This window comes from Balaenoptera physalus (assembly GCF_965194825.1).
Source record: "Balaenoptera physalus genome assembly, chromosome: 4".
Lineage (NCBI taxonomy): Eukaryota > Metazoa > Chordata > Mammalia > Artiodactyla > Balaenopteridae > Balaenoptera > Balaenoptera physalus.
The window spans coordinates 104,780,214-104,804,767 of record NC_138891.1 but is presented as its reverse complement, the minus strand read 5'-3'; the positions used below and the strand labels follow the sequence as shown (position 1 = coordinate 104,804,767).

General features: G+C 33.8%; 1 protein-coding gene across 3 annotated transcripts in view; it reads left to right on the top strand.

The window, feature by feature from the left end:
- Positions 1–24,554, top strand: part of EPHA3 (EPH receptor A3) — a 377,074-nt gene that overhangs the window by 16,563 nt on the left and 335,957 nt on the right. For all 3 annotated transcript variants that reach the window (XM_082460350.1, XM_082460349.1, XM_082460348.1), the window contains exon 2: positions 15,065–15,129. In XM_082460350.1, the coding sequence (XP_082316476.1) occupies positions 15,065–15,129 (65 nt within the window). The remainder of the gene's footprint in view (positions 1–15,064; positions 15,130–24,554) is intronic.

The following is a 24,554-nucleotide window of genomic DNA, read 5'->3' as shown; positions in this document are numbered from 1 at the left end:
ATGAATCTCATTAATAAAGGTTTCTAATATAAATTTTGAGAACTGAAATACAAAATACTAGGTTGTATTTAAAATGATATGTTAAAAATTATATTTCAACACTATAGAAAATTTACTAGAAATTTACTAGAATTTATTTTGCAATCTATTATGAAGATAGTCATGATAGAACTAAAAGAGAACAAAAACCTAACCACTGAGTAAATTGCTAGGAAATGTGCCATTGTGTGACTTTTTTTTTAAATTTGGGAATTGATAATCAAATTTCAATTTTGAAATGCCATGGGTCCATGATAAGAGAAAAATACTTAGAAAAAAAGTTTAGTATGAACTTTCCTTTTATTAATCCGGTTACAGATAACTTTCTAATATGCCTTCAAGAAAATGATTCCAGATGATACTTTCTATGACTGGCTTCTTTGATGATAATTATTTATAATTTTGATGATTACTTAAATCAAGAATTGGCCTATATACTTAAATAGAAACTTTACAAAAGCTGAAGGGAACTTTATTAAAATCTTACCAGGTCTGTTTACATGACACACTAAGAAAAGACTTCCATGGGAAATCAACTACTTTTCATGACAAAATAGGATTGTTACATTATGTATTATTAGAAAAGTTTATATATTTGCTCCCTGTTCCCATCCCAGATGGATGATGATAATGTTAAATAAAAATAACTTTACAAAGAGGTTAAAACTTGATATAAAGTAAAGAATTGACTGTTGTTTGTTTAATCTCTTTTAGCAGTGGATAAAGTAATCTCTTTAGACACTTCTACATTTGAAGCTTTCTGAGGCAGAATGCACTGCTTATTCATCAGTACATAATATACTAAATCATTTTTCTATCCAAAAGTGTTTATAATTTAGATTAACATTTACCTATAGAGTCCTTTACACTGGAAACCAGTTTTCAAAATTAAAGTGAATAAAATTCAATCTTCATATATATACTACTTTTTTTGGGAGACTTTTATTGGAGTGGTAGGCACACTATATGAAATGTATTTCACTGAACGTAAGTCACTTAAGTACAAAAGGATACTATGTGATCGTTTAAAGCTTAAAAGTAAAACTTAGAGATGAACACTGTATGCTTCCCTTTGAATATTAAGCAAATGATGGAGACAATAAACATTTAAATAATAGATTTTTCCCTTTTTAAAAATCAGTATGACTTGGCATCATTTTCATGTATAAACACTTATCCTCAAATAATAATACATTGTGGTTGAAATATTAATAGAGAACTAAGCTGTCATATCACCTTTATAGTTTTTTTTAAAGAGAGTTTACATTTGCTTTTAATAGCATTTTATCATTCTAGACTAAATAATTGAATGCATTATACATTTTTGTAATTTAATAGCTTTCCTAATAGCTCGCCCCTACTTCCCCCCAACAGTTATAACTTTGCTATTTGCCTGGAGGTAGGAGAAACCTTAATTTCACTATTTTATAACCCACAACAGTTAACACTTGACCTAGGTCATTAACAGGATTATCAGCAAATTTGTTTAAGCTTTTACTGACAACCTGAATTGCTACGATAATATTTTGATTGTGCTGGAAAGAAACTTCTTGCAACCTCTCAAAATCTATCATGAAATTAATTCATTCTGAATCTATATCTTCCTAAAGACTAATATTGATAATAATAATTCAAGTGGGGAAATGTCCACTTGGATACCCCATTCTCCTTACTCTTATGTTTTATATATCACGCCATTCTTGTCCTTGTGATAAATGAGAAATTAAAAACTCTTAAATAGTAAATATTCTTGCAATAACAATAGATTTATAAGGACAAACCAGCTTCATCGTAACTATGAACAGATTCAATTTTATACTTTCTTATTATTGGTACTGTAGTTAATATGATTTTTCTACCCATTTCAAGATATAAAGTCAATTGAATATGTATATAACTCAGAAGCAACTGGAACCATAAAAGGGAAACTACATATAACAAAACAACATTACCCCGTGGAAGATTATGGTTGCATTTTATATAAAGTTGTCTTTCCCATGAAACACTAGTAATTGGGAGCTACAATGAAAAGTACATAAAATGAACACAAACATTTTAAACAAAACGTTGTGCACAATCAGAACTTAAAGGTATTTTTTTAACATTGTGTAGTACATTTAGGGAGTTTCATGTGAAGATTTTTATTACTTGAATATAATTATGGTTTACTCTTTGCTTTTATAAACAATTTAGTAGTTTCACCTTGATTCATAAGAAACTTATTATCCTTAAAGAAAAGACTTAATAAGATTCTTTATCGTGTCTATATATTATCCACATTTTAATATTCAAATTTTGGTGTGTTCTTTAAGAGTCCTTCACTTTTAATAGTTTCTCAAAATAACTTTCTTTATGAAGATCCCTAAATGTTAAAATTGTTTCTGAAACTCTGGATTTTTTTCTGAAATAAAATACATGCAATTTTTAAACATCAAATAATCAGTTACATATGCAAAGGATTTTTAGAGGCAAAACATATTTCCACAGTATATTTGATTTACTAACTTCAACACAAATGGAAACAGCAAGAACTGTTCTTGAGAGTTACATTCTCCAAGTCATAAAATCTTCAAGAAAATATTAATAAAACTTTCCACAAATCATCAAAACTCGATAAGTTCTTACAGACATTTACTTACTAGTCGATCTGTGATGTGGGTTACCTTTGATTTTAGTCATTTTCCAATGATTTTGTTTGGCATAAATACTAGATGGAAGGAGAAATATGTATTTCTTGGAAAAACACTGTTTTGCAAATCATTTTCTGTGAAGATCCTCAACTTTATTTTTTACACACTTGTCTTTAAAACTTTTAATAAATCTTGTTCTTTTAATTCCTGTTTGATAAAAGATTTAGAAAAATAGATGCAGGTGCCCCCTTTTTGATTCTGTTTTCAGAGATCTGGATTTTATCACCAGGGAGGGTCAGAGCAGGGCTTTTACCAAGTGCGCAAGTAGCTTTCCACAGATTTTTCAAATAAAGGGATGACTGGTGGTGTAAAACGTTCATTATATTATTCATCCAGGTATACTGAAAACCAGGATTCGAAATTTATTTCTAAGAAATTTGAAAACCTTAATTCTTCTGTAATGACTTTAGAAATAAAAACATTCTTGGACGGTTATAAAATGCAAAGGATTCCAAGACACAAATCAATCTAGGCAGACACCCCTCCTGGAAATTAGGGTGTGGGCACATGTACACCCCTTGATTTCACTCTCTGTGTCTGTTACCAGCTCCCTAGAATCAGGTAGTTCTTGGAATCTGGCAGAAGTTTTCCTCTTGGAAAAGTCTGAAAGTCAGCAAGTTTTAGTTTGCCTCCTACCAGCTTTATGTGAAATTAAAAAAAAAAAAAAAAGGTGGTGGATTACAAAGAGAAAAAACGTCTTTGCAAGAGAAAAGAAAATTAAAAGTCGTTTAGAAAGATGGAGAGGTAGAGAAATGCAAAGATTCTAAAACCAATGATAATATTTGTCTTTTGCTTAAAAGAAAAATATTTATCACGTCAAACATCTGGCTAATCAATTTTTAGTAGATCTCTAAAAACCTGCACACACACACACAAAAGGGTGTGTGTTTGGGGCGGGGTGCGGGTTTGGGGGGCGTTGCGTGCTTTTGTTTCTCCTCTCAAGTTTACACGCTTTTGATTTTTCCCCTGAAGAAAATATTTTGTCTAGGAAAGTTTTGAGAGTGTAAGCCAAACCCCTTTGGAAGCCTGGGCCTATGCATGTGGAGGATGGAGGGAATCAAAACCAGTTCAGCAGTAAAGCCTCCAACTTGGAGTGATGTTATTAAACTGGAAGCCCTGAGTGGGGAACCCCCTCCCTCCCTTCATTTTTAAACCATGTCCTGCTGTTCCAGTCAAAGCAGAGGGTGAAAAATCCACATAATCCAAACCAACATGGTGAAGTCAGAATAATAGGCGAGGATTGAGGGGGAAAACAAGTGGCAGCACTGTACAAATAAACTGTTGTGAATAACCTTAGCCATGAACTGGGGCGGCCACAGGAGGTATGATGGCGCTTCTCTTCCTTCGCATCACACCTCCCACATTTTATAATGCAATACTGATTAAATTCCAAAAGTGTGCCCTGAGAAATTTTAGCACGAAACAGAGCTTTACGGGGAATTCCAGGGATGTGGCAACCGAGGGTTGAGCAGGCGCCCTCGCAGCCACCACACCCACCACCAGGGCATCTTAACCTCAAACTCTCCTCCGCCGCCGGGACCAGGCTCATAGGTGCGGCGGGAAAACGGAGTCTACCAACAATTCACTACTTTTCACTCCTCATCGGATTCAAGATCGGATCAGAAAAGCCCATCTCCGGGTCCACGTCCCCCAGCTCAGCTCAGCCCTCGGGGTTCGGTGGTTCTTTGTGCGCGAGCGTCTCCGAGCCCGGCGGCCAAAGCGCGCTGCCCGGGCGCTGCGAGCCAGCGCGGCCTCCCGCGGGCGGCGGACGGCGAGCACGCGCGGAGCCCCTGCGGCGGCCGCCTTCTTGCCGGCGGCCGGCGCCGGACGCTCTCCGCCGGGGCGGAGGCTGGAGCCAGGGGAGCGCGAGGGCGCCAAGTTCGGCGGAAACTAGCGCCGGGCGTAGGCGGGGCGGGCCAGAGGCAAACGTGCGCCCTCTGCCTGCGGCCACGGAGCTGTCGGCGCTCGGAGAGGCGGCGTCCTCCGCAGCACCTGGACTCTCCTTACCTGGGGAGAGCGCGAGCGGCTCGGACGTGCCAGGCAAGTCCGACTTTCACAACGGGCTCTGACCCGAGGTCTCTGTCGCCCCCACCCTCAACTCCCCACCTCCCTCCATAGCTGGCAGTCTTTGCAGCTTGGCGTCTATAGTTGGCGCGGTCTGTCCTCCTAACTTCCGGCCCCGCGAGGTGACAGGTGCAGGAGGGGGACAGGGTTCTCCAGGGTTCACAGAATTCCCTGGAGAGTTGGGAAAGCGCCTCGTACCCTGCCCGCTCGGTTGGGACGAGCCTGAGACGTCCATTGTCCTGCTTGCTGCTGTGTTTCCCGACCCCTTTGCTATTTCTTGAATTTTCAAAAGATGTCTCTCCAGACGAAAATGAACTTTTTTTTTTTTTTTTTTTTCAGTTTTCTTTAAGACCATCTACTGATGCCACCTGTTAGGTCCCTCGGGAGAGCTAAGGGGCATGTTCTACAAACCCCCTCCCCACCCCGTGCACAATCGAAAGTTGTCTGTTTTCCCCACAGCCCCATATTTGATTGGCACCGTTTTTTTTATTAAAACAGGATTTTCCCTCTTCTGATTTTGGGAGTAAACCTGGAATGGGCCAGGAAGGGTTTCTGGGAGCGGTATTACCGAGGTAGGTTAGTAGTTGTATGATGCTGATGTTTGTGTGGTCATCAAAACTTTAGTGTTTTTCATAAAAGATAGAATTGTTGAATCCAGGGCGTTCCAAGACTAAATATGGCTTCAGTGTCATGCCCAGTAATCAGATAACAATTACACAGAGTTCCACTGGTTGGAAAGATTTTTCCCTTACATTGTCATTGAGTACTTACTGGACCTCATTTAATCTTAAAGCCGCCCTAAAGTAGGTATTATGACATCTCCCATTTTACAACTGAGGAAACTAAGTAAACTCATCGTAATAAATTAGTAACTGAGCCTGGCCCTCTCTTGTCTGTCTTCTGATTTTAACCTCATATGTTTTCTCCTGTACACAAATGCCTGTAAATTAAAGAGGTCTCCTCTTCAGGAAAAGCACTAGCTTCTCAACCTCAATCCTACTGACTATACCAATGTGTCTTGTTGACTCGCAAAAAAAAATCTTAGAAATAGTATTGGAGTGAAAACTCAGACTTCAAAGTACTTTCAAAAAAGTACTTCAAAGAGTACTTTGAATCTGCAGTGTTTACCCTCATAAAGTATGATTATCTGCTCAGGTTGGGGACTCACTAAGAATTAAAAAAAATTTGATGTGGATGGAGGAATAAAAGATGTGATCTGTGATGTTTTTTCTTCATGCATTCTTACCTCTGTCTTCCTTTCCTGACACTCAGACACTCCTTTCCTCACCCTGGAAAGATTCTTGTCAAGAATTCCATACACAGAGATTGTGAGGCAATTATCAATATAACCTGGATGTGATTTTTTTTTTAGTTTTATATAATAAAAATGAAGTGTGAATTAACTATTGGAATTGTCATAAAGGTCAGTAATGGGTGGAAGTAGAACTTGGCCTAAAAAGTAGACTTTAATTTCTATGGAAACTTTCCCCTATTTAAAAGATAATTTATATATTACTTAAGATGAGAAAATAAATTATAAAGACTTATATCCTCTTTCATAAAAACACTTGTACTCTATTTAAGTGGAGGCATTGAGAAAAGGTAGCTAAAACAGGGTTTTGAAAGGTAGCAAATTAAGTTGGGGGCAATTATATTTTTCACGTGGGTGTTTCAGCACATATGTTTTGCATTAATTGCTGCAATAAATTCTGTTAACCTGGCAAAGAGCAAAAATAGCATATTGATGACATCAGGCTTTCAAATCAGAAAGCTGCTTTCAGTACCTTGCTTTCTTCTCTGCAACATGAGAAAAAAAGTTTTCAAACATGTTATCCTTTAGGTTCCCAATGAGTTTTCTAACCACTCAAGCTACTGGCACATTTTCCATGAGCAAAAGCGAAGGCTTAGCAACAAACTTTTGTTTTCTCACTTCTGATGGATTAGAATCAACAACTGTTTTCCCTACTATTTAGTGTTCTAGTTCATATATGATTTTGCAGAACTCTCTCAAGTCAAGAAAATGTAAACGTGACTTCAAAGTCTCCAAACTGAGATGCCTCTTGTTTTAAGACAAAAATTCTTGACAGATTGGATTACCCAGTGGGGACTGGAGCAAGGGTAGAAGCCTGGGTTAATTTTACTGCTGATGTCTATTTAATCAACATGAAAATGGTTTCATCTTGAATTTTCTATATATTCACTAAGGGGAGGTTAATTTATCATCTTTCAAATAATAAAGATAGACCAATAAACTCTGCAGGTCCAGTAAAAAAATAACACGCATCCCCCCCACCCCCACCCCCTCCCTTGATAAAAAATGAGACTTTAAAATTTATTTTTCGCCAGTGATAAAGTTAGTTGGTTTCTAATTAATATGAAATTTAGGCATTCCCTATCTATCTCAGAATGAGTACGGGAAATAGAGAACAGCTTGTTAGTAGTTAACATATACTTTATTTCTTGATTTTCAAACGTAATTTAACAATAAATAAAATTCTATAGATTTTAGAAAGGTACATTTTTTTATTGCATATGATAGCAATCTTCACACTGAGAAGTTAGGCTGGGAAGCTGATTTCCAATCGCTTCCTTGCAGATTGTCTAAATAATCCTCTGGTTAAGCAGAACAACACTCTGAGGAAAAGTCTATGTGCAACACTGTGTGTGAGTGTGTGTATGTATGTGTGTGTGTGTGCGCATGTGTGTGACCAACAGTATTGTCCCCTTACGTAACTGAACCATTCCCTTTAAATTTTCCTTTCCAAAGGTGATCCTTTGGAAACTTAAGTTTTACTACCCTAGCCCTAGTGAAAACATTAGAACTCTACATTTAATTTCAAAGGCATAAATTTTAAAAACATTAAAATGAATTAAGAAAAATGTTAAGAAAAAAATTAACTCATCTTTCATACTACAATAATTTGGTTTATTTACCAAACAGTGCACACCTGAGAATTAGTTACTGGATTTTGGAAAAAGAAGGTTATCGACATGTTGAAAGGCCTTGAAGATAACAGCTTAGTTGGGACAGGTGACTACAAAATGAATACTTACATAAAAAAACTTTTAACACAGACGTGAAAGTTATAAAAAGTGCATTATGAATCTTTACAGAAGATTAGCTGCCTAAAACAGAGTCCCTGGAATATAACGAAGATTTTTTTTAAAAGATAAAGTTAGTAATAACAATAAATTAGTAAAAAGAAAGGGAGAAGACTAAATGATTTGCCTAATTTCCTGTGATAGGGATAATTATAACCCAGATTTTTTTTTTACTGCATATATCTAGAAAACTTTATAAATAATTTGAATGAGTGCATAATAAATACATATACAAGTAAAAAGCACTTTTGAAAGAACCAAACATTCAGAAATAGCTATTTTAATAAGCACATATCTAAGCTCAATGTAAATTCTGTGTGAACATATACATGCACACACGTGTGTGTATTGGAAATGCACATGATTGAATATCAAAAAAGACCATCCCAAAATAGAAGCTTCTGTAGGTGCTATTCATATTATGACTACACTACCAAGAAAAAACTGAGATTTGTCTGAATTCTGCATTCTCTTGCAGTGATAAATGAAGTTTCCTGACCAGCACAGCACTAATTGTTTGATACTTTCCATTGACACTATGCTCCTAATATGAAAAATAAAGGGCTAGAGTTTTGAATTAAACTGATAGGCATGTGGCACTTCACTGGATCCTTTGTGGGCCTTTATAAAGACCCATATTTATACATTGAAGAGTTTGTTTATATGTGTGTGTGTGTATGTCTGTAGACAACAGTCATGGTGTATGACATAAAGTCTAGATGTAGATATCCTCTAGAATATGATGAAGTCAAAGCTATATCCTGATTTTAATTTTCCAGAAATTTAAACCAATTTATTCTGCATTATGCTTCTTTTAAAATTAAAAAAAGTTTTGTGATATAAAAATGTCCAAAGAATGTTTTTAAATTGAAATTTAATTTCATCACTACACTTTTTGTTCCCTACGTTAAAATTTGAATCCTTATATCCAAGGGACTTACAAGCACATTTTTATTTTGAAAATAACTACTATATTAGAATTGTTTTGTAGGCCATCTTCTACATTCTATTCCATTTTCATAGCCATTGTTCAAACCCTGACTAAACAGGTAGCTTACATTTAGTAGTCAAAGGTTAATAATCAAGCGATATAATAAAAAATATATACCAAGACAGCCTGAATTTATGGTGTGAAGGCAAAATATATGTGCTAATGCTTGAGCACCTATTTGCCCTAATGATTATTTATGTAATTTCAAATTGAAGGATATATTTTCATTTTTCACTTTTTAATCTGTCAAAAAAGTCCTTTCAAAGTAGAAATAAACAAATGTTTCTGTTCTAGAACACTTTAAAAAGCTAATATGTGTTGAAAAAGTACAATGTTTACATAATCGTTAGTGTTCTACTTTTAGTACCTTACATTTTGGGAAACACATTTCACTTGTCTAAATGATTCATAATACAGGTTGACAATGCACAGAAGCAAAGAGACCTGCTATTCTAGGGACCATTATCAAAGCTGAGGTTGTTAATGTAGTAAAACCTCATTGACAGTAGAATTTCATTTATTTGAAAGAATTATTTTGTTATAAGAACACATTCCCAAGGGATATTTTAATAGCTGTTTTCTCCATAAGAGTATTAATATCAGAGTGACCGTCAGGTTTCCCAGATTAAAAAGAAAAAAATAGAAAATTTTAACACTTTAGAAGCAACACAGAGTTAACATTTACTAAAGTATCCAAGTTTCAAGTGGAATTTTGGTCTGTGTTTCTGTTATTTCCTTGAGTTGCTCTAGTCATGAGAACACAAGACATCTTACTGTAAGACTATGTTTTGATTCCAACGACTTCTTCCTGCTGTTGGCAAAGATTGAGATGCGGCAGCTAATTACAGTTTCTTCTTTAATTAGGACCTGCCTGTATAGAAGTTAATCTAGAATTATTGCCCAGGAGGAAAAGCTAATAAGAAAAATTTGATAGTATACCACCTTGTCCAGAAATCTGCTTGTATCCCATAAATAAGCCATTGATACCATGCAACAAGGGGTTTTTCACAGAAATGTCTAGCACTACACATTTTTAAAAATTTTTACATAATTATTTTTCTTGGTTATTTGATTGAGAAATTATCATAAATTTATACTTCTATGACACAAAATGCCTGTAAAATTTAACATAGATTACAGGAAGTTTTATCTACCCACTATTAATAGATTATAGTTGACTTCATTTATAGTTTAAAACATTTTTATAATTTTTAGTCTGTGAAATACAATATTAATGATCTATTACAAAGATGTTTTAATTATGTTTAGTTAGAAATAAACATAAACAGGAAGCCTATAGGAGCTGTTAACTAAGAATATATAATCCTAGTAGATAAAAGTTATGTTGAAATAGATATGTACATTAATAAAACTGACTTCTCTAAATTTCTTCTCTGTGGCATACCTGGGTGTGTACAGGAAAAACGAAAAGCTGAACTTTGGTGGACTCCTGTCAGAAAATACATCTTGATTTCTTGATTCCATGTTATGGTTGACCAGAGTACCATACAGAGAATTACAACACTGAGATCAAAATGTATTACTTCCTGTATCATTTTCTTCTATTTGCAACATTTAAGTATAACTTAGGAGCAGATTAAAGGACTCTTCTGCTGTCTGTAACCTAGAGCAAAGCTACTCTTTTCATCATAACAGAAAGAGATGAAAATGATAAAGATAAATAGTGTACAAGAAATGTGGCTGGGACAATTACAGTGATGGCACAAACAGGAAAGGAAATATTATTTTTTAGTAAAAACAAGACATAATCAAAGGATGGGTTTGTTTTCTGCTGTAGTGGTTTCATAGTTATTTGCACTTGGTTATAAAAGCACCTTATAACTGAAGGTTTTACAAGAAAACATGTCTGTTATTACAAGTCTGAAATTCTTTAGCCATTAAACCCTACTGTTCACCTTGACATTTCTACATGTTTTCTTAAATGCAGCTATAGCATTACCACAAAGCATAGATATGTTATTAAATAATTGAAATGATCTTCCACTTCAGTAAGAAATTGTGGCATTTAATTTTAAAAATTATTTTAGTACTGTCTGTATATTTGCAGCACTTAATCTAAAAGATGTGAATATTTGTTTAACTCTTAGTTTTTCTAAGCAGACAGATAGCCACTATGAATCAGAATTTTGAAATGCTCTTGAAAAATCTTGGTGTATTAATGATTCTTTAAATGTAAAACTCCAGAAATTTATACCCAAAGTTTTTAATCTGTCCTTACTAAATGAGAACATCTGTTGCAAAATGTGATTTTAATGACTGAGTCCTTTAAAAAATTTTAATGAATTCTTATTAGTAAGAAGGGAAGGTGGTATATAAATTCTTGGCACAGACAATTCTTTTTGACATTGTCAATGCCAGTGAGCAAAGGAGTAGACACTGGATTCTGCCTCTTCATTATCACAGAGGGTAAGAAGGGAAGAGAGAACAAGACTCCTGAGCGTCTTAAATCCATAATTCAGCCAAGCGGGAAAAGTGACAGTAAAGATCAGTGGCAGGAATGACAGCAAGGGTTCCTTCTTTCCGGAAGCACTTACAACCAATATGAGCTAGTTTACCCTATACTTTGTTCTTATTCCTTTACTTCATTCTACGCCTTCTACACATCATTTTGACCAGCAAATCTCGTGTTAGTGCCCACCTGAAAGCCAATTCAAGGAGACTGAGTGAGGATTCCCTTACTGTTTTCATGAATGTAAACCCCTTCACCTATTTATACATTTTTTTCTATTTAAAAGCAGTGAGACTAGACAGAGTAAAGCATGTGAAAGACATCCAGAACCATATCCATCCAGACTTCCCACAATGATTTTTTTTGCCAAAAACTCCTATTTATATCTCAAGTGGAGTTCTAACACTTCAAAATGTGTCCAAGTTAAATCACTTTTCGAAGTTAATATATGCTACATAGCTCTTTGAATAGAAAATATTCTGAAATTAATGAAATGACATATTTTCTGTTACAAACCAAAAATATTTGGAAATGAACCATTAGAATATGAAATCTGGTAAGAGAACATTTGTATCTTTGGCAAATAACCTAGCATGAGGCAGTCATTAAAGAATTAGTCTATTTATATATTCCCACCTACCCTTAAGAATAATTTCCTAATATTTTTGTTAAAATTCATAATTGTGAACTCAAAAATTTTAGCAATTAAAATAAATATTCCATGTTACAAAGTGTCATTAAAACTCAGACTGCAATATATTTGTACATCACAATTCTATCTGCCCTGGCATTTGAACAGTGGCACCACTTGAAAGGCTATGATCAGGTCTACATCGTTTTTGGAAGAGGAAAGCATTGGTAACTAATGTTCTTGCCTGTATCAGTGTGGGGTTTAAGACATCGCATTGCAAGGTTAGATTTAGTCAATGTATCCAGAGACATCACTCACAGCAGGTTGACTTTCAAATTCCATTAACTTTTCTCTTCTTCTTATCTCAATTATGCTGCACTCAAGATTGCTATACAACAGATCACAGGAGACTTGAGCTTTATATGCTGGCAAATTCCAGTCTAGCAACCATTGACTTTAAGTGGCTAGAATGCTTAGACTGTGTTGTTCTTATTTGGCTATAGACAAAAACACTTCATAAACCCCAAATAGGTGCTTTTAAAAAGTGTCTTGATGTCACTTTTCTTCTCTATTAGGCCATATATTGACGGTTGGTTTTCAATACAATTCAGAAGAATTGTATTGGAACTGTTGTTAGATAATATTTTAAGTTTACAAGAACATTGAATCTGTATAGCATGTTATAACCTCAGGTGGCTTTAACTAAATTTATATTATTTGATCATCACGGCAACATTGTGAGATAACCAGTGCAGACCTAATTATGTTTGATAGACAAGCGGATCAGAATCATGAGTAATGCTGCTAATTGTGTGTTCCCTCAATCATGCTAAATGGAGTGCACTAAAAATTCAATTTCTGAGTAAATGAAATAAATTTAATTAATCTCTTATACCAATTTTAATTGACAGTGCAATACAATTCTTTTTGGTTTAGCTTTTCTCCTTTGAGTAGAAGCCAAATGCCGTTGTGATAAACCCAGTCCTTTCCCCCCCATCATTATCATCAGAGAAAACTTAAGGGTATAGTTCTTGAGTTAACAACCTACATTCCAATGAGTAATTTACTAAGTGGAGAAAATATTTATATCTTCCTTGCCTCAAACACTTTTTTCCTCTGGTTATTAATACTGAAATTAAATCAACCATTCATCTTAGCAGGTGGGATAACATATATTCATCATTTAGTACATATTCAATTATTACATACACACAAAAACATTGAATCATTTAAACCCCTGAAGGTATTACAAATGTGATCCAATGATTTATGAATACTGGCCCTGTAAATTCTACGATGCAAATCCTGTGTAAAACTCAGAGAAATCAACCGCTGACTGTGATAGAACCAACAACTGAACTAGGTATGTCTTTATCAGAATAAATGTTGGTAACATACTTTAAAGGTGAGGATGTATTCTCATATTTTCAAAAATTCTTTAACATTATATAATCTGAAATGTTATCCATGACATTAATTGGTAGAAGTTTTAAAAAAAATCATTTTCCAGAGATAATTTCAATATAATTAAGCATACTGTTAATTTCCAAACTGATATCCTGGGAAATAACTCCATTATGGAAATTACACTATGTAATCCATGCAACAACTATCTTCTTCTTTTATCTAAATATAATTACTTCTCACTGGCATTAATTTATTGTGAGGGGAAAAAAGTTTAATCATTAAGGAATTCCAGTGTAATAGGTTAAGTTTATGTGTTTTTTTTCCTCTGAGAACTTTATCTTTTTTATCTTAATGATTAGGAATTTTTCTTATACTCACCCAGTATATTTATCATCTAACCAGCTAACCAAAAATCTTCTTTCAAAAAGCAGTGCTTGAAAATTTAGAATTCTAACATCAATCAAATATAATTCTTTTTCTTAACATTTATATGATTTATGTTTCCTTTGTAAGAAAATAATTGGGATGATTAAAGAAAGGGTGGTGCTTTTCATGCATCAGGAAGCCCTTTATTGACAACACATGGTCATGTTGTGCTTTGCATGTATTAACATTATGTTTTGATTTGTGAATATATGGAACCCTTCAAAATGACTGTCTGTTATTATATTTATTGATTCACCTGCTCTGGTTCATGTTAATAATACCTGCATATTTTATGTAAACTTCCTCTACATCTTCCATTAATCAATCATGGGGTTGTTTTCTAACTTAGAAGAAGGATGTGGGAAAACTATAGTTTCCATTATTTAACAGATTGACAATCAACATGAGCCCTTTGTTATTAATTAAACTTAAAGTATCTTTTTATATTTTACTTTCTAGTCCATTTCAAATTAATACTCTCTGTGTTGAAAATAAATCATTTGCCTTTCTCTTTTAATAATATATTCAAAATGCAACTACATTCTTGTTATATTTGATTATTCATCAGACTTTTTAATAACTAGCACAAAATTCTGAGTGAAATCATTAAAGTCTTTGGGTAACAATACCCTTTTTAAAGAAGTAAAGCTTTACAAGGTGCTATTATAATACATATTTTTGCTTTGGCTTCTCAAATTGATAGCTAAGCATTTTGTTCATTACATAAGTACACAATTTATACAGTATTTATTACAGTATGTTTGGTTTTGGCCAGGGACAATATGAAGATGCCATATCAAAATATGTACAAAAAGAAATACGATTCATTATGGAAGCATACTTAACTAATTTATAGTGAAATCATGTCAATTTATTAAATTTAATGGTCTTTGCAGTTATTATGATTTCATGTTAGCATTAATGTTTCCTATTTTGTATTTTTATAGTGTCCTCTTTAAACCTGTAATTATTCTGTCAATATATTAAATATACAATATATATATAAACAAACATAAACAGTTTAAAGTCACAGAAACTTTTGATCCCTTAACTTTCCCTGTGGTTGCTTTTCTTTGTAATTCCCTTCTTCTACTCATCATACACATATAATGAGAATGAGCAGAGTCGTGTTTTTTGAACACGTTGATATTATTATATCAGCAACAACAGACAACATTAACTTGACAGAGGTAAATAGAATTCATTCATTTTAACTGTTTTTGTGTATCTGTGTTTTCTTTTAGTCAATCTACTGGATTCAAAAACAATTCAGGGGGAGCTGGGCTGGATCTCCTACCCATCACATGGGGTGAGTTTGGTAAACTATTGAAAGGAACATGATTCTTCTGTCCATTGCCTCTCTTAGAGAGCAGGAGGAATTATTGGGAACAGGAATTCCTGTACTTCTGATGACAAGTTATGCTTATCAGTACATTCAATACATGGACTAACACAGCTTAATATTTGTATCCAATGGAACTATTGAGAGTTTTGAAGTATTTTTTTTTCCCCTTCTGAATTTATCAATTGCTTGAATGAACTAACTAAACAGTTTAATTATTACTACCATCATGCAGATGATCTAAGCATGATCACCTAACATTTTTTGTGTGATGTGGTCAAAATAGGTGAGTTGAGGAGATACTCTAAATTTTAAGTAATGTAGAAAGTATGTATTTGGAGATGGTTGCCTCCAGAGTTGTAGCCTTAAAATCAACTGTGGTGACAGTTCCACATAGGGTAGGTATTTGTGAACAGTATAAGCCTGTGTTGCCTTAATTTCTTTGCTTAAAGTGTCTTCAGTTTGTCTAGATCAGTTTAAAACTGGGCATTTTATTTAGGAAAATATGGCTGCCTTTAAATTCTAAGCACTGTATATACCTTTAATCTTTTGTCAAGCCAGACACAGATTACTAAGGTGTATGGCATTTTGGGACACGAATATTTATGATGAGCCTTTGTGTGAGAAAATTTTCCTTCTCTTTTTTCAGAAAAAAGAGGGTCATACATTTGGAAATTTTTTGTTCCTAGAAAATTGTACAAAAGTTGCCTAAACATATCTGTTTTGTTTCCAAGGATAGCCTGTGGAAAATGCAAAGTGCTATTTAGGAATATTTGTGATAGGAGTAAATGTGTATATTCCTTTTTCTTATAGGCCAGCCTCTTTTCAAAGAGGTTATAATTACTTCGACTTAGTATTGGTGTTCAATCTTTAGATTTTTGTGCCTAAAAATACTAATTTTTACTACCAGCTTCTTCTTCACCGACGAATGTTTTGCATCAGGGATACTTCATCTATCTGTCATCTTTGTATCTGCTTCTCTTCCTGGTGCACCTTGACACTGACACGATGCCAAAACCTATCACATAATCAGGCCTTGTTTAGTTGCTTAGAAGGGGAGAGTATTAAGTAAGCCAAGGTTTGGTTTTCCCATAGGTTTAAAAGGAATCAAATGGTTAGGGTAAAAGCACATCCTGGGTAGTCATAACGAATGAGTTGAAACTCAGGATTGAGCTGGAAAACTCATTTAAAACTCATCATCCAAAACTCAAACCTAACTTTAATTTTGATTTTAGAAATTTGAGTCTTTCATTACTCCATTAGATAACATATCATAGAAACTTGCTGCCTAAGGAGATATGAAAAGCAAAAACCATACTGACACTTTACATATAGATATACATTGTAAACAATAAGTTAACTTGTATATCAAAGCAGCAGTCTACCTCTTATTTTCCTTTAAAGAAGGTATAAAGAAAACACATCTCTCCATGTTGAGAATTTGGGGAAATGAATTCATTTACCTTGTTAATCTCATAGACTTTATGATGAACAAAGTTCACACTTTTACTTCCAGAGAAATGTTGGGTGGGGAGGCATGTTCTAGAACCCTGCCACACACAGTGTGCACGTGCACCAACCAGCAGAGTCAAAACCTGGGAGATTCTTAGAAATGCAGGCTGTCAGGCCCCACTCCAGATGAATCAGAATCGGCATCTTAACACGGTCCCAGGTGATTCCTAAGCACATTAAATTTAAGAAACACTCCTCAGGGTAACTGGCCTCTTGACTTTTCCCATCTCTTGCCCAGTTTCCTACCTCCTTTCTCCTAGGAATCGCTTATGGTTTTCTCATGAACAGTTTTCAGTCTCTTTAGCCTCAGAAAGCTGACCTCAGGCGCTCCGGCCTCCTCTTCATTGCTTTCCTGGTTGATCTTCTTGCAGCTGTTACTTCACTATTTCAGATGCATTAAATGGCCTAAAACAGCTAGTCAGGTTCTCCAAGCTTATCATTAAAACCAGCAGGGAGAAAAAAAAAAAAAATCTCCCCAACAGATCATGATGTTTATAATACCTTAAGCTCCAAATGATTAAAATAAAAGAAAAACCAAGTATGTGAATTATTGTCCTGGGGTGATTTGTAGTACATTTTTCCTTTAAATCTTCCCCCTGTATTATGTTAGCCATAATGTTCATGAGGAAATAAGTAGCACTAATTTAGAAAATGTGACATTAATATTCATTTCCTTTTGAGAAACTGATGCTATTCTTGAGTGAAAGCTCAATTTTTGAGTCAATTTAAGTTTGGGATTTAACATCTTTGTTTGTATGATTGTTTCTGCCTTTAGATTCAATTAATCATTTTTATTGCCTAATCATTGTCATTTTCAATTTGACAAGGATAGAGGAATTTTGTGTTTGTTTTGGTTTTAAAGGGAATAGATAGTTAAATCAGTACTGATATCTATGATGCAAGCTTTTCCATAAAAAAATGAAGTGATAGCTGGAAACAACTTTGAACTAGTCATTGTTTTAATTAATTAACCCCAATAAGTAAAAGTGCATCTGTTTGCAGGTTAACTAAAATATAAATATAAACCTTGGAGGAAAAAATTATAACAATGTCAGACCATACTGAATTACTGAAATATCCCACTCTCTTCTTCTTCTTTTCTTTCTTTCTTTTTTTTTTTTTTGGTGAGAACATTTAAGTTCTGCTCTTAGCAAATTTCAATTTTATGATATAGTGTTATCAGCTACAGTCACCATGTTATACATTAGATCCTCAGGCCTTATTCATTGTATAGCTGAAAGTTTGTACCCCTTTACCAACCTCTCCCTATATACCCCACCCTCACCACTTTTCTACTCTGTTTCTATGGATTTTTTTTTTTTTTTTAAGATTCCACATATGAGTGATACCACGCAACATTTGTTTTTCTCTGTCTGGCTTATTTCACTTAGTGTAATGCCCTCAAGCTCCATCCGTGTTGTCACAAACGGCATGGAAAATCCTGCACTTTTGGTTTAGGGCAGTGGTTCTCCATGTGATGAGGGGTAGATAAGGGGGGAGGCAATTCTGATTTTGCCCCATGGGGATATTTGTGTGGAGATATGCTGGTTGTCACAACTGGGAAGGCAGGGCACTACTGGCATCTAGTGTGGAAGACCAGGCGTCCTGCTAGTCATTGTACAAAAAACAGGGCAGCAAAGAATGATCTGGTCCAAAACGACAGCATCCAGGTTGAGAAACCCTTGCTTAGGGTTTGGATAATGAAGCTCTCCACCAGGAGCTATGGTCACTGAAAAGATCTTGGGTACTGCCAGCAACTTCTCTAAGTCCCAACGATACTCCCATTAGAAGCTCTAAATTCCAAATCTCTTGAAATATAAATTTTAAGAAATAAGCCAATAATTCATTCCAAATTTGAAATGAATCTTTCATGGAATGATTATATCACATGAACCATATAAAATTAATGTATTTTGGGGAAAATTGTCAAGAGTGACCCATTCCTTCATGTATATGCTTTTCTATTTCTATTTACCCTCTTCCCCAGAGATACATTCACTCATAAAACCTTACAATTAACCTATGCTATTTTCTTGGGAGGATTACTTCTATCTCTATTTTCAAATGGTGCTTCAAATCTTAGAGGAAACCTGGTAGAAAAGTATGGTACTATACTATTAGGCATGGGACAAATTCCCCAAATAAGTATCTGTGAAGAAGTTTAATGAAACTTTGGTTTTCTCTAAATGAATTTCATGAAAATAATACTCAAACTTGTAAACTGAAATTATCAAGGGGGTCATGAACGGCAGTTCATCTTTCAGTAGAAGAGTTTTATTTGACACGGATATTTTCTGGTACTAAGTTTGTTCACTTTAGTAAATTAGACAAGCAATTAACCTTCTCTGGCCTTGTAAACTATGAATTATAATTTTTGAATTCTGGGCTTAATTATCTTCAGAAATTTTAGTAAATTATTCAATAGTTGGAATATTCTTTGATTTAGAGGACAATCAACATATATCAAAGCCCATATATGTTGCTGGGTTACAATCTAGAAAGAGTCCTTGGTTTACACATGACTAGTACTTAAATTGATTGATTGACTGACAGTGTCTTAGTCTATGTATCACTCCAGAGAAGGGATTAAAGGGAGGGAGGCTACATAGTTTTCACTTAGGATAGTATTGAGATGATGGTCAAGCAGTACAAAGGCATGAAGAACCTGGACTCAAAGAAACTCAAGAAGGAGAAGAGAATGAAGAGAGGGTTGGGTGGGTGGGGGGGGTGGTATAGAGAAAGAATAGTCTGAAATGAGAAGTCTCAAAATCAACAGTTGTAGATTTTTAAAAAATTTTATACCACTCCCCCTCTTTTCAATTCTTTTAAATTTTTTCCCTAAAGGTTTCCTTAGCTATTTATTGGTGTCTTAACAGTGATAATGTACTTAAATAAAAAACACTCTTCTGGCAAATAGATGACCCATTGGTTGCTCATCGAGTATCTGTACCCTGGCTTTTCCTTGCTGATGGAACACTGAAATTATTCAGGTTTTCACCCTCCCATGTGTTCCCGGAAAATGACCCCTCTGCCACTTTGCAGGGTGAATATTGATTTATCTGAGAGCAAATCATGATAATTACAGTCATTTTGCCAGTGATTGGTTTAGGCAAGAGTAAGTGAAGCCAATAAGACTGGAACAGAATTCCAATGACTTCTGGGAAAGGTTTCCTTCCAATAAAAAGAGATGGGAAGAGGCCAGGTGCTTTGTGCCTCTGGGTTTGCCCTGTGATGGCCCAATGTCCAATCTGGAGCACCTGCACTCCCTTAATGGCCAGAAAGGTGGAACCCAGAGAGCATTAGAGAGACCAGCCTGGAACCCTGACATCTTAGAACCACTGAGTTACATGGAAAAATACGTGTTCCCTGTTAAATCCATTCTTTTTGTATTTCTCATACTTTCCAGTTAAAGGCCTCCTGATAGAATCTAATGTTTTATCTCCTGGTCAAATACCCTAATTTCTAAATTGAGGCTATGGAAATGCATAATTCTATCCTACAATGTTATTTGTATTTTCCCAGGTTATCTTTTTTGTGCTTTAGTATGAAGTCAAAGAAAACAGGCAGAATAGTAAAATAGAATAAGCACGTCGTGTAGAATTGGCTCATCTGCATTTGAATTCTGGCTCTGTCATTTATTGCAGTATGATCTAATACAGGTCTATTAACCTTCATTAACACTTATCCTCACTTTTAAACAAGGGATAACAATAATTTCTATGTCACAGCACTTTATAGTGAATGACACTTGAACAAATGAGATGTTGCTATATATCTATCTATGAATAAGTGTATATATACTAATGTATGTAAAAGAGATATACAAATATCATTTCTTAATCTTAGATAAATTTTACGGTTTTCCCATTCTAATCCAAAACCTTTTGGTAAGTTCATTGATATGTCTGCTTAAATCTCAGTCTACACTTGATGTCTGGGAGTTGAATTTTGGGGAAAGAAAATTGATAGTGTTGCCTGAGGTGCCAGCAAACACCTCTTCTCAATTAAGAGCCCAAAGTATTGCCTTTGACAACACATGATTGTTATTTCATTGAATCTGCACAGATAAAAGTTTGCATATAATCTTGAACTACATTTTGAATTGAAAGAATCAAAATAAGGTAAATTGGGTGTCCAATTTATTTTAAATTTTTAATAATTTTTAGAATTTTTTAGAATTTCCTCAAAATACTATTTTTCTTCAGGGAGACCTTCTATTTCTCATATGCTACCCTTCTGGCACCCCCAGACTAGGACAGAACACCTATTAAGCTCATCTGCCTTGTTCTTTGTTGTACCTCTACAGCTTGTAATTATACATTACTGCAGTGATTTCATTGATATTTATTTCAGCCTAGAAACTGAAAGCTCTTTGAGACCAATTCCCATTTCATGAAATTCTCCCTTTTATTCTCCTCGTTTAAAGTTCTTGGATTAGTTGTACATAAATTAAAATTACCTGAATAAATGCATAATAAAAGCTTTCCAAAACAAGAAAGGATAACTAAACTAATAACTAATACTGATTTTGCATTTGTTGAGAAAATTTGATGATTTCTAGTCTGTTATTTTAAATGGTGTCTGGTAATGACTTCACTCTCTTTTCAGTGGCATAAACTTAAGTAAAATTATAATATATACATACTATAGTATATATATTGTATATATATAAGTATATATTACAGATATATAATATATAAACATACAAATATAATAGTGTAGATATATGTCTATGTCTATATTACATATGTTATTTTCTGTACTAGCAGAGCTATTTAGTTAAATGTATTTCAAAAATACTATAAGCCTATGAATTGGAAGTTAACTGAAAAAGAAAACTAGCTAAATACAGCTCTATATTGTAAATTATATAGGTTGTCCTCTAAGAGTAAAAAGCTAGGATCCTGCAAGTAAATTCCATTTAACTAAAACTAGAAATGTTTAGAATTGAATGAATCATAGAGAGTAATAGAAATAATAAAAATACTCTCTAAAACAAGTTTCCAGTATAGTATAATGTGCCTTCGATATTGGAATTATTGCTATTTGTGAAGTCTGGATTCTAAAAGTCTTATCTGCTGGATTTCTAGCTTTCACTTTATGAATGGTGTCTAAAATGCAGGAAGAATATTTTGACAACTGGGTGTCAACAATAACCACCTGGGACTTTGCCTTTATGAATCACAGTCCAAATTCTGCTTCATATGCTGAATAGTCCATCCAGGAAAATCAAATTATTCACATATGTGATATGTGATTCTTGGTCATTGAAATTTTTCTGCCTAGAATGAACAATGCTATATATTTTAAATGTGTCACTTTTACCTATTGCGCTAACCTTTCAAGGAAGGTTGTCTGATCAATTAGAAAAACATGTTAAAGTTTCATAGGTCTTTTTAACCTTTCCTTGAAACAAAATACACCGTAAAAGAAGGGGGCATGTGGATAAGTGGTAGAAATCAGCAAAGATAGAATTTATTCTAGCAACATTTAATTTATAAAAATTAAAATGTTATCTTGTATTTGTTTTAACAGAATTTTTATTAGTGCTTAAAGAATAGAAAACATTTTCCATTGTTAATGTTGTATATTTCTATGTGAATCTTCCTCTCTGCAACAAAATATTGTTTGTTTATATTTTGGGGGGTTTGGATTAGAATTTTTTAAATATGACATGTAATGTACTTTGCTTCTTTTACTTTGATGCATAGCTTTGTGGGATTTAAAGTAGAGGAGATCTGAAACGTATTTGGATGGGTTTATTTACTTCAGCTTTGCTCACAAATTTGTGCTACATGATTCTTACTTAACATACAGTAACTATAAAGTTAAATAAAAAGCTAAGATATATTTAAATAATTTTCATCTCTAATTTGAATGTTTAAATATTTCATAAATTTATTAAGATCATTTCATATTTGTTTTTTAAAGTAGCTTTTTAGAAAATTCAAATCAAAAACAAAGTTTTGCTTCTAGTGATTTCTCATATTAATAGCATTTTTAAAAAATAATAACTTTTTGACACCAAAATTTTTTACTTTGTGCAACTTCAAGTGAATGTAGTTTCTAATCAAAAACGAATGGTTATTAAAATAAAAGTAACCAAAATATAGATATTAAACTTAAAAAAATAATGACTTTCATACTTATTTTACATTAAATTTATTGCTACATGTGCAAAATAGTATATGACAGACTGAATATCAGTTTCTATATTGCTAAGAAATGTCCAGTTCCCTTAATATTTTAAAGAGCATACTTAGAATAAGCACTATGTTTTCAAGCTTCCAGGTTTTCATTTGAATATAGGATATAAATATAACATATGTACTCCAATAGAGACGAGTTTCCATTCTGTCATTCCACTAAGTATAAGTCAAGAATTTTGATGGGAATTTTTAAAAATAATAATTTCCCCAAAGTTTTGCTTATTTACTTTACTCCTTAATTATTTTTTTAAATTTCTTAAATTAATGGTTTTGACCTTTAGGTTTATTATTCTCTGGTCGTTAATTTCTTTTGAAAGCTTTTTGAAAAAGAAATTAAATTTGGCCTGTAAAAAAATATGGTATAAAACACTTTTTAAATAAGTCCCATGTCCCAAATGACAGCCGTTGGACCTGAGAACATTTGAAGGTTATAATATTTACAATACAAACCACTTGAAGTATTTCTACAAACTTCATAGCTCATTGATTACATCAGTTTTGTTTGTTTGTTTGTTTTTTTCTGCTACTGATGCTCACTTTATTCAAGAAGTGTTATATGAAGAAAAACTACCAAAATGCAATATCTCAGCTTTCTTGGGAGTTGCTAAAATCATTTATCCCCTTTACGTGGGACGTAAGAAGGAAAACATCAAGGGGGATAGTGTACTCAATTTTCTGAATAGTCTGTGTTTACAAGTTATTTTTATTCATTCTGTTAATGATGCAGTTTAACATATATATACACACACATGTATATGTGTGTTTATGTATATACAGTTTATATATAAAACTATATATGTTAAACTACAGAGTCATATATAGTTAAATATATTTTAAAAAACTAATATATTGAAATTCTTTTAAATTTGTAAACAGTAGTTATTAGAAATGCAAATTTCTGAGCTTCCAACCAAGACCTACTACTACATTACAAATCCTGGGATCAGGGCTCAGCAACCTGTTTTTTCACAGGCCCTCCATGTGATTCTGATGCTGTTCAAGTTTGGGAATCACTGTGCTAGAAAATCGTTATCTGCTGTAATAAGACAGGTATTACATATGAAGGTATTCAGCGGCTGCTTGATACAGTGCTGTAGTTTGTTCCAAACTCTTAATTAGTTCAGCACTATGCATAATTTATGATTACTATAGCTCTGGATATTTTTAAATTTAGAATTTTACAATAAACACACAGCAAAAAAAATAGGTATTTTACTAGCAACTCGGGGAATCCATTCTTAGCACTTTTGCAAGAGGGATTCGTTTTAGAATCCTCAGGTTTCTCTCATGTAATCTTGGAGCTCAATTTGAGCTGCATGTAGTATCTTCAGTATTTGTAAATACTGAAGATATTTATACATCTGCATCCGTTGCTCATGATAAAAGAGTTAACATTAAAACCAAAAGACTAGAAAAGCCTTGAATTAAGTGATAGTGAAACTGGAATAAGGGATATGAAAGTTCCCCCATCAAGGAGTTACTAGAATATAAGGTTGTCTGGGAAATGACTATGAAACATTCCTAGAAAGTTACTGAGATCAGCTTATGGTCGATTTTATGTGCCCCATGAAAGTTATTGGAGATTATTCAAAGGCAGTATTTTAAAGAGGTGATTATGAAGGATGTTGTAATCAAAGAACAGACAGGCATCAGAAAAAGCAGCTGGAAATC